Source organism: Chelonoidis abingdonii, chromosome 5, assembly GCF_003597395.2.
Source record: "Chelonoidis abingdonii isolate Lonesome George chromosome 5, CheloAbing_2.0, whole genome shotgun sequence".
Taxonomy (NCBI): domain Eukaryota; kingdom Metazoa; phylum Chordata; order Testudines; family Testudinidae; genus Chelonoidis; species Chelonoidis abingdonii.
Window position 1 is genome coordinate 57,529,303 of NC_133773.1, and position 11,763 is coordinate 57,541,065.

Sequence of the window (11,763 nt, forward strand, 5' to 3'; positions counted from 1 at the left end):
CTCGGCACACCACTTCTGAAAGGTTGCCGACCCCTGCTCTAATGCATATGAGAATTGTTCTGCTTATTTCTAGCAAAGTATTGCTTTTGCTGCCATGTAAACACGCGTGAGAAAAAATTCAGCACCCAGGGCCTTACGACTAAAGGAAGCTGACATCTTTGTTTTGCAAATCTTTACCATGCTAATTAAAAAAGAACAAGGGCCCCATCCTGCCAAGCATCAGTAATGGAGTCCTAGGGTGATCCCGTACAGAACATACTACTTTTTCCCCCTTGCTTTGTTTTTATTTTCATCCCAGAGACTTGGTGGTAAAATGAATTAATAAATAAAATGTGTGAGTGGGTGAGAGATGAGGAAAACTAATACGATTAAAGCTGATTTGGGCACTGGCAGAGAGTTCCTGTCGGTATTAGGGTAACAGCTGGTGCACTTCCCATTAGAGGAGAAAGTGAAGTACTTGCCTTAAAGGATGTGTCTCTGTCAGGCTGAGGGGGAACTGTTACAGTAAGCCTGAAGGAATGTGTCCCAAGGTAAGTGAATGTCAGTGGCAGGGAACAGAGTTGAAATGGTACTGGGGCTAAGGCCTCCCTGTCTGATAGTGACAGGCTCTTGTAAAGGGGTGAGATATGTGGGGAACAAACACATAGCACTTAAATGATTGGAGTGCTGGAGCTCTAGAGAAGGCTAAACTGCCTAGCTGCTTTCTGCTTGAGGCTGGGAGCAAACTGTTTCATGTTCAGTGGCAGTTTTTCAGAATTAGTAGCAAATTCAGAGAGGATGTAAAAGGTGATGTAACCGAGACTTTTTTAGTCTCAGACTCCCTCTGACTTTTATATATCCACTTACTGATGCATGAGCTAAGGAAAGAGAAGCCAGTATAATTTACATGTTGAAAAGGAGTTATTTGAAGATGTACATTAAAACAGGGCTGCCCTGCTTTCATGTACACATTCATTCATGTGTGATAAATATTTGTGTACACATTCTCTATTACTTTTCAGACCTGCACACTGCTACATGCAGGCAGCACCAATGATAAGAAACAGGAATAAGTATATTCTGTCTGGCTTAGGCATTTATTTAATGCCAGTTACCATAGGCTCTGGGAAAAAAGAGCTTTAAGTTCCTGGATAGATAGCAGGCGTTAACTTTGTGAATAGTGCTTCCTCATATTTATATTAGAGTTTAAAGATGAAATCTTGATATTAACAAAAAATAAGTAGGGATTTATCTTTGGCTTCAAAGGTTGATTCCAAATTTAGCATCTTGGATGTTTCACCATCACCAAACAATGTCAACAGAAGAAGAAAATTTAGAAAAATAGTTAGTTATTAAACATTGATGGATATAGTTAGCAAAGATATTCTGGGTTCAATACAACCCATACTTCCAAAGCCTTGAAGGGTTTGCTCTCAGCAGAACTGCTGTGGTTCTGTTGTGCACAGTGGAGTCAGAGTATGTGCTCTTCCCCAACCCTCTGCCATGTGATTCAGCACCCAGCTTGGTGTTGTCTCCATGTATCAGTGTGCAGGTGGAATAGGGACAGAAGATCTGCTGCTACATGGAATCTTTCACTGGGATGGGCATGAAGTAGTTTCCATGGAGCAGCTCCACAGACTTGCAGGATAGATGTTTCCATCTCATGTACTGCACAGTTACTTGGGCAGGGCGGTGAGTGCTGAGCAAAGAATTTTGTACTCTGTGTAGATAAATGAGAACTTGTAGAATCCTTTCTGCTGACAGTAATGGAAACAAGACTCTTTAGCTTTTTTGCTCTGTGGATAACTTCAAGAAAAAGGATCCTCTTATGGATCATCCCCCACCTCCCAAACCACTTCTTAAAATGTTCCTTGATTGTGCGTTACCAGGAAGGGCTCCATGAGTCATGGGGAACTTTTTTTTTTTTAATTGAAAGGTTTTGGGAAATATTATTCCATGTCTCAATGAATTCAAATGATATGTTCCATACTTACTGATTGTATCTTCCTAGAAATTATTACTTTGAACTTAACCTGGAATGTAATGTCTGTTATTTTGAATAACATAAGGTGGAGGATGGAATGAAAGTCCAGGTAGTTATCATTGGATGGGTATGCACAATCTTGTGCTCGGTTTCGTACACTGCTGCCTTCTCCCATGGTGCGAGTCTTTCTGCCTGTGGTGACATGACACCCAAACATATAAGAGCTCAGCTTCAGAACCCCCGGAACAACTATATCACTCTCCATACCAATATGTCCTTCTACTTTCCAGGTGATAAGGTACCAGGTAAGGAGTATTAACTAACTTTACAACATAGAACATTCATGAAATGCCATAGAACATTCATGAAAATGTAGTTTTCTCCTGTTCTGGGCCAAGCAGAGAAATGCAAATCACAGCAGCACGGATTCTGATTACTGTGTACCTAGCAGGGAAGTTCTCTAGACTGCACTATTGACTCATAAGGAGTAATTATTTGATAGGAAACTTGTTTATGTATGTATATACGTATAAATAAAACACGTGATAGCTAATCTCAGTTAAGACATTAATCTTTGAGTGATGAGAAGAGGGATAATCTACACATGGAAATGCCATGAATGAGTTGTAGCATCTCTCCTCACAAGGAATAAATGTAATTACAGATAGCCTTCATTTATGATATGTATGTAAAATATGCATTCTTTTTTCTCATTATAATCCTTTCAGTCTTAATGAACATTCTGCAATCAGTTACACTTAGGTAAATTCAGAGATGAAATTGTACATTTCAATGGGATCTTCTTCAGATTTTCCCCATGTGATAGATACTGGGCCTGAGGCAACCCCCACTGAAGTCAATCAGGCCCATAGATCCAATGGGAGAGTCTCACACAAAGAACTTTGTAGGACTGGGCCCTAAGTATTTTAAATGGCAATGAAGAGGAAGCTGACCTGTAAGCATATTGTTCATCCTACCTACCTATCTACCTACTCATTCCTATTTAAAAGACCAGATCTTAAACAAAAATGGAGCACGCACTTTTTTGTGCAACAGGACAGTTTAATTCTTATACAGGAGTTCTTTTCAAAATTAATCAATATGGTGTATATGCATATATTAATAGTGTATAGATAGCTGTATTTTTCCAAGTATCAGCTGATTAGTAGTTCATAATTAAAAAATGACTCAGGCAAAATTTCCATGTAGCTTTCATGGGAAAAGAGTCAGCATTAAAGAATGTTCTGATATTTTCAGAATGCTTAAGAGAGAAATGTAGAGGCAAAATGGCAGGCTTGGTTCCATATGGATTCCTCCTAAGTTCACCAATTCCAAAGAAAATTCCATTGGAAATGATTTGTGTCAGAAATGCAAGTGGATGCCTTGGACAAATTGCTTTTTGTACCATGATTTGTTTTGCAGTGACAGTGAGGAGCACTCGTGATTTCATGGGCTTTTTGCTTCAAGCTCGCAGGGTATCTAATGATCAAGTTGCTGGCACTTTTGTTTTCATTCCTCCGGGTTCCAAACTGCTGACTTGTTTTGAAGATGGCGATTCTGTAACCCATTCTGACAAGTCACTGAAGAGAAACCTGTCATTTGTGTGGAAGGCACCTGCCCAGCCCATTGGAGACATCAAGTTCTTGTAAGAATACATGGGTCCTAACCCTACTTCATATCTATGGAAAGTCTTGATGCCCTTACAGTTTGCCATGTTCAGTGGGGAAGGGGCAGGGAACAGTGTTTAGATATTGCTGGACATTCACCAAATATTGGAGTAATTTCTCAGCTGCTGTAAATTGTCATAGAGTCATTGTCTTCAGTGGCAATTTACAGCAGCTGAGGATCTGCTCCTTTGTATTTACATAGTCAGCTTTCTCCTACTATTAAACAAATCTGCAGATGAAAAACAACAGCCTAAATACTTTGGAAATCAGTAGCCCTGTGTATGACTTCACTGATTTTTATTTATCTCCTTTAAAAAGTTAAATATAAATATAAATAGAATTGTTCACAGAATAAGTGATTGGCTTGTATCAGATAGTCACAGAGAGGACGCTAGATATCGAAGATCCGATAATATAGCTCAGTTTAGGCAATATAAGTTATGAGTTACACTAATACATATTGCACCCAAAAATACAGTCATTAAAAGAACCTTAAAGTTGCAAAGTGAAACACTCTAGAATTGGGAAATGGCAGCTGACGCAGGGCTGCCACAGGTATTTAATTGCTGTGTAGCCACACCCCAAGAGATTCAGGACTCTTAGGTTCAATTTCAGGTTCTGTAGGAAAGCGTTTTTTAGTAGTTCTAGACCTTTCTTGTCTCTGTCCTCCTCTGGCAGAAAAGCAGCATGGAAAATATCAGCTTGAATGATTAAAGCTTGGCAAAGTTATAAGCAACTGAATGGAGGGGCTTATAATAGAAAGTGTCCAACAGTCTCAGTTATACGTGGTGCTACCAGCCCTGCTATAATACTGTTATAAAAGTAAAATTGATGAGCCTTTTTAATCAGTAACTCCCACTTGCCTCCTTGCCCATGGAAACAAAGCTAGTAAAAGTTTTCCAAATATATTTGTTAAAATTTGAAATTGTCTTATTTTCCCGTTCAGTTTTTCATCAGCCCTAATTATAAGTGAACCGTTACACTGCATTTTCCCTATGGTTTCTAGTGTGTTTTATTTTTAATATAAAAATTGTGATGGACTAATCTATTAATTTTTATTGCACTGTTTTAGTTTTTCTAAATAATTCCTTCTGATTAGGGAAATTTCTGATATTCTATTAATAATACAGGGTGACTAAATTGTTGCCTAACCTATGTTATTTTTGACAGTTTATCGGTAGTCCAGTCATATTTTGTTTACTGGGTAAGGATTGAATCTGCTATTGTGTCCCACCAAATACAAAACAGAACACCTGCTGATAGTAGCAAGAAGTCCAGCACTATAATGCCAACACCACTGCAGAAACCTACTGATCCAAAAGTAACAGTTACAGCAAGCAAAGGTATGTGTTATTTTACTGACAACTTAGTTCCAATAGAATATTTTTATGTTATATTCCTTCTTCCAGCTAACACAAGTGACATAAGTTAACCTCAGGAGTTCACTTAACATAGTTACTGGGGCCTGATCCCCTGAGGAAAGTCTTGAAATGACAGCACTCATCACCATTCAGGGTCCAGGCTTTAATCAGAATGAGGGCGGGGATATATAGTTTAAACAATGTTGCCAACTTCCATGATTTTATCTTGAGTTTTACTTAAAGCCCCAGCTCTGGGACACACATGATTTCACGAGAATTTCAGCTTTCATTTAAAACAAAAACGTTTCCAGCCCTCATGGTTTCAAAGAACAGCATGAAAACATGACCTGAGTGCACTCCATAGACTCAAAAGAAAAAGAATCCAAAATGTACTCTTTTTAATCTCAAAAATTTAAGCCAGTTTCGTGATTTTGGAGGCCTGACTCATGTTTTTTGGATGCTTGGGTGTGGCATTATTGTTTCAATAAGAGAAAGTCCTATCTTTATTGTCAGTGTGACTGTTTGCATGACCTCAGCTATGTATATTGGACAAAAGGCAGGTCATATGTCATTTTTCTCACTTTGAAAAAGCCCTGCTCACTCCAAACTGAATGCACATCTAGGAAAAGCAGATAAGTATTTTATCAGTGCTTCAGCAGTCTTGGGTGAGTGAAACAACCCTCTTCCCAAGATGGAACAAGCCATGAATCTAGACTTTTAAAAAATGAGCCTTGTTTCTTAAAGTATTCAGCATGGCATCTTGGCTTCAATTTAATTATTTTATCTGAACTTAATTTGGGGAGGGCTTTATTGATTTACTCTCTAGTTTCCATGGGATGCCTAGGTTTCTATTTTAGCTTTGTGCTATAGAAATCAAAGTTATTATTTTTGGTACATGAATGCAGATAATATATTAATCAATGTCATTACAAATGAAGATTTGAAACAATACAAAGAAAATACACTTGTTCTTTTTTGCGTTTCTTAAGGTTCTGCTCCACCCAACAGTATTACTGTCTTTACTCAGTCTGCAAACTTTATGCCTGCCAGACTGACTAGAACTGCAGTGACAAAAGTACTGGAGCCTGCTTTTGGAAGCAGACAAGACACAGAACAACTTGATAAGGGAAAGCAACAGTTTGAGACCTCTGTGGATTCAGTAGCTTTGAGGGTCAGCAGCAGACATGGAGGAGGGCAAGCCAACAGAAGCAGCATCTACAGTGATCAAAGTCTGGAGCCATCACTTGAGTTTCAAGGGCTGGATATGGCAAACATCTTGCGAAGTTTCATTTTACAAGATTATACCTCCAGCCCCAGCACATCCGATGGGTACTGTGTGAACAGTGAATGTAATATACTGAATATGCATACAACTACTTCTCCAAAAGTTATGGAAGGAGTAAATTAGCACCTGTTTCTCCATGGGGCAAGTGCTGCCCATGTGGCAAGCTGTGCATTCTTACTAGGTATTTGCATGATGAGATTTTGAAAATTACTCAGCCCCTTTTGGGGCTGAGTGTGATGTTAAGTGAAGCTAATACTACAATGGGACACTTTAAATAGAACTGAGGAGAAGGTACTCAGGCAACTTATATTTACATTTTTCGTATTTTTCCAAAAATAATCAAAGAAATGATGAATCTAGCAGGGCTATCCTTCTATCCCTGGGGAGAAGGAAAAGGAAAACTGAACTAGCTGATTGCAAAAGTTTGGATTCAATGGGACTTGGGCAGGATTGGGTCCAATAGGCATCTATATAATTGGGGTGGGGAGTAAGCAGAGCTGCCCAGAGGATTCAGGGGGCCTGGGGCAAAGCAATTTCAGGGGCCCCTTCCATAAGGAAAAAATTGCAATATTATAGAATACTATATTCTCGTGGGGGCCCCGGTGCAAATTGCCCCACTTGCCTCTTCCCTCTGGGCAGCCCTGGGAGGAAGAGAAATTTGGCACTGAATGTTCTGTATTATCTTATCTGTACTGTACTTGGGTTGGACTGCATGACTGCTGTCTCTGTTGGCCCCTCTCATCACAATAAATGTGTGCCTTAATAAAGCACAGACTCTGGGTTTTTTCATTGTAATTTGTACAGAAAACAAAATATATTAAACTTATCTTTCCTTTTCCAATATTTTAGATCACCAAGCATCTCAGGTGCTTCTACATCACAACTGTGTTTGACATGTAAGGAAAATACACAGGTAAGAACTGTGTGGGGTGTTTTATTTTGTTTTCTATTGTTGGGGTTTCCCTATGACCTCTTCAGTTCCCTAAGAACTCAGTTTTGCTCCAGTCTCATCATTAAGTATATAATCAAATTACATTTGAGTTGATTGGGCTTAAGTGAAGGAGTTGGTATAGGGTATGCCACACATCCAACCCAATTCCTTTATATACACTTACAGTGCATCACATGTTTTGGGATTGGTGTTGCCTCTTTGTAGAAACCAATCCCTCTATAGCATGCTCTACTCACACACTGTCCATGCACAACTTACTCTTTACCTCATCTTACGTTCCAGGCTTATCTGAGCCATTGTTATCTTGGCCATTAAGTGATTCTCTGGGTGTTTCGCCTTACCTTAGCTAGTACAGACATTCTGTTTCCAGCCTGCAGAATCATTTACCTCCCTAACCCCATCTCCCAAGAAATGAGGGCTCACCCAGGTCCAGTCAGGCCTGCATCTGCCAAAATGGAAAATTATTGGAAGCAGGTGGAAGTTTTAGCCGGAGATGACAATAAAACCTTTTACATCTTAACAGCAACATGTGTTCTGTATATGCCACATATATTACTAAAGCTATTTTAACACTGTAAGAGTTTTGAATGTTTTCACTACCAGTAGAGCCATGTGCCTTGATTACTACAAGTTCAACTGTAAAATGATCTAAAAAACCTTTTCAATATATAGCAATGACATAATTTTAAATTGCAACAATCTGAGATGTTTTTGGTTTAGAACCCTGAATTGGTTGCCATGGGGAGACGGGAAATCTCCTTTTTCCAGTGATCCTGTTTCTAGCCCTGAAAAGCTGATAGATTTTAAAGCTGTCAGTGTCTAGGACTTTGATCTGAGCTTCAGGCAGTTGTATTCTTTTGGGGAAGATTCCGCTATATCTATCTGTATCTATTGTGACAAAATGGCCGTTGTTGGTATGGTGGGTCCTATGCTTTTCTTGGCGGGGGCTAAGACACCACCCCTTGCCCCTGCTCTTGGGGCTGGGGGCCCCTCTAGTGGCTCAGGAAGGTGGTAGAGGAGGGAAATAGGGGGAGGGGTCTGGGTTCACTCCCTATTCTGACCCCAACAGGTTTCTTACCCTCTTCCCCTTTGAGTAGGGTTACCCTCGGTCCTTAGACGCTGGGAGAGGGAGTCTCCTTTACTTTGGTTCTCTGGTCTTAAAAGTCTCAGCAACACACCTCCAAACTCCAATCCTCTCTTCTTCCTCACGCAACCTGACTGCCTGAAGCAGGGTTTTTTTTATTAGGTTCCTGACAGCATCTTAATTGACTGCAGGTGCTCCAATTAACCTATCTCAACCCTCCCTAGTCTACAGGGAACCATGCCTTAATTAGTCTAGGGTTTATATAGTTCCCTTCTCCCACTGCTCCCTGGCCTCATGCATCACTTTATCTCTCTCTATATATATATGAATGAATTAATGAAACAAGCCTGACCCAAAGCTCCATATCCAAGCATGGCCCAGAGATGGATCTATGTTCATCTGTTTTGCCACTGAACACTACCTGTGTCTTCATTACACACCACTTGTCTCAGTGATCTTTTCTTGCAGAAATGGATGGTTTACTGATTTGTTTTCCTGCTTAGCTTTAAACACTTTGCTAAAGCTAAAACTCTTTAAAATCTTTCTAATTCACCCCACTGTAAATACTGACTTCAAAACATATACATGGTCCAGCTCATTGAACCACACGACATATAGCACATGTACAGACATTTACTATTCCTTTGAACTCTGAAATAACAAAAATAAATCATAATATATAAAGTGCTCACACAAATTTATCAGGATTTGTACAGTAAGCTTAAACAGGCACTTCGGCATGGGAACGTAGCACTTCTGAATATACAAGCACAACTTGCCTTTGTTTAGGCAGCTAAATGGCCCACTTCTTGCTTTAAAGCAAAGTACACCAGCTAGAAACATTTCAGGCTGTTTCCTCTCTCTCCTTTCAGTGTATGTTCAGACATAATGATGAGATTGTATTCGCTGCTGTTCTGGGCTGTACCTCTTAGAGGGCAGTCAACATCCTGAAATCCTCTTTAGCCTGCATGATGTGTACAGACCCAGGCAGTGAGGCCAATTCTGTTGTCACTTACTTTGGTGTAAAACAGGATCAATTCCATTGAAGTCAAAGCATTAACACTAATGTAAAAGCATTGTAGGTGAGACTGGATTCAAACCCATTGTATTTATGGGTCTCTGGCCTGTACCTGCTTCTACCAGACAGCTGGGGTCACCCTAGCCAATTTGTGAAACGTATGGCTGCGGGAGGCCTCCAGGTGCAGCTCAGGTGCAGCCAGGGCCAGCGCTTCCATTTAGGCAGCCTAGGCAATCACGTAGGGTGCCAGGATTATTGGAGGGCAGCGTTTTGCTGGAGGGGGCAGCAGGCAGCTCTGGTGGACCTATCGCAGTCGTGCCTGCAGATGGTCCCCTGCTCTGCCGCTCTGGTGGAGCTGCCGCAGTCGTGCCTGCGGGCGGATGGTCGGCTGCTCGCACGGCTCTGGTGGACCTCCCGCAGGCACCACTGCGGCAGCTCCACTGGAGCCGCAGGACCAGCGCGCGGGGCGGCGAAATTGCCGTGCGCCTAGGGCGCTAAAATCCCTAGTGCTGGTCCTGGGTGCAGCATCCTCCCTCAGCAGTCAGGGGTTGCAGTGGTGCCGCCTGATGAAGCTTTTGTTTTGTTTTGCACCTGCTGCCATTCCTGGTGCCTCTGTGCTTTAGGGGAGGCAGCAAGGAAACAGCAGGGCGAAGAGCCGATTCTAGGTACAGCATTTGTCCCATCCCATACAAGTAGCAGCATGTTTCCTCCTCTCCCGAGTTTCAGAGATGGTGGGATTTAGGGAAGAAAAACTGAGAACAAGAGTGTGTGTGTGTATGTGTAAGTAATTGGAGACAGTGTCTGAATTGGGGATTTGGATAAACTAGGAAAGTTATGGGTGGTGGATGAACTGAGGGGTCCTGCATGAATGGGGGGCAGGGTGAGGGCAAGGCCTGAACTGAGGCGCTGGCAGTAGGGGCTGAAGGGATTTACTGGGAAAAGGAAGGCCTGGAGAAGTCAACTGGGGATGGGTGGCTGGAGCAATGATTTGGAAGGGGACAAACTGGAGATTAACTAGGAAGGAAAGAGACAGTTGGGAGATGCTGGGGAAAGAAGAACCATAGGGAGATAAACGGGTGGAGTCTGAGGGGGAGAGATGAAACTGGGGACCTGGATCGGAAGTAGGACAGAAGCTGGAGCAGGAGGGTGGATTAGAGTGGGGGACAAGGGGAATAAAGAGGAAATGTGGTAAAAGGGAGAACACTACACAGAATACAGAGAAGGGGAGCAACAAGGGACAATAAAGTCCCAGGTCTGGGAGATGCCATAAGGAGAGAGAAACATGGGAACCCAGAGAATCAAGGGAGAGAACAAATGAGAAATAGTTAGGGAATCCAGGAGAGAAAAAGGAGAATAGAGGGAGATAGAGGCGAGATCAGTGAGCAAATGGACCAGAGAACAGGTGCGGTGGAGTCAAAGGAGAGATCATGTGTATCACTTGGGCAAAGGGCATGGGCAAGAAAAAATGAAAGAAAGAAAAAAAGAAGAGATACACCGGGAACATAAGAGAAGAGAATTTTACAAATCAGGAAAGAAAGGACAGAATGAATCCAGAATGGAAGGAGAGAAACAAAGGGTGAAATCCCATAGTATTTTCCAGGTAGATAGCCCTTTTTCCATGTTGGGGAAGGAACTGGGATGGCTGTTCCAAGTATCTGTGCTGTATTGGCACTGCTAGCTAGCTACTCTAGATCCTGCAGTTTAATCACTGAAATTCTCTTGTTCGCTGCCTACATTTTATTGTCACCTTCTTCAGTGGTAACCTCTCCCACAATCTGAGCTATTGCTGTCAATCCCCTACCTGGCCTCACAGCTCACCAGGACTCTTGCCAGACTGGCTACCCAGCAACAGGGCCAGTGCAAGGATGTTTCGCGCCCTAGACGAAACTTCCACCTTGCACCCCTGCCCGGTCTCCCCCTTTCCGCCCTGAGGCGCCCCCCTGTGGCAGCTACCCATCCCCCACCCTCCTCCCTGAGGCACCCCCTGTGCCCCAGCTCACCCCTGCTCTACCTCCACCGCGAGCACGCCACCGCTGCTTCACTTCTTCCACCTCTCAGGCTTGCGGCTCTAATCGGCTTAGGCGCCGCAAGCCTGGGAGGTGGGAGAAGTGAAGCAGCCACGGCATCCTCGGGGAGGAGGCAGGGCAGGGGTGAGCTGGGCCGGGGAGTTCCCCTGCGTGCCGCCCCCCCTTACTTGCTGCAGGCGGCCCTCCCCGTGCTCCCCTGCCCCAGCTCCTTCCACCTAAATACCGGTGGTGACCGGGGTGGCGGAAGATCCGGCCACCGCGGTCGCTGCCGAAGAAAATGGCGCCCTTGGCCCTGTTGTAGCTTCCTACTCAGATTTGAACCTTAGCGTTCATAAACTGAGAAGCTAGCATGAACCCTCTAAGCTTAATTACCAGCTTAGATCTGATATCGCTGCCACCAGCCAAG

The 11,763-nt window shown here is 42.8% G+C and overlaps 1 protein-coding gene across 2 annotated transcripts in view; it reads left to right on the plus strand.

The window, feature by feature from the left end:
* Window positions 1–11,763, plus strand: part of REELD1 (reeler domain containing 1) — a 14,727-nt gene continuing 2,964 nt past the window's right edge. For both annotated transcript variants that reach the window (XM_032764901.2, XM_032764902.2), the window contains exons 1-6: window positions 1–530; window positions 2,049–2,268; window positions 3,386–3,608; window positions 4,801–4,973; window positions 5,981–6,320; window positions 7,126–7,189. In XM_032764901.2, the coding sequence (XP_032620792.1) occupies window positions 519–530; window positions 2,049–2,268; window positions 3,386–3,608; window positions 4,801–4,973; window positions 5,981–6,320; window positions 7,126–7,189 (1,032 nt within the window). In that variant the 5' untranslated portion in view covers window positions 1–518. The remainder of the gene's footprint in view (window positions 531–2,048; window positions 2,269–3,385; window positions 3,609–4,800; window positions 4,974–5,980; window positions 6,321–7,125; window positions 7,190–11,763) is intronic.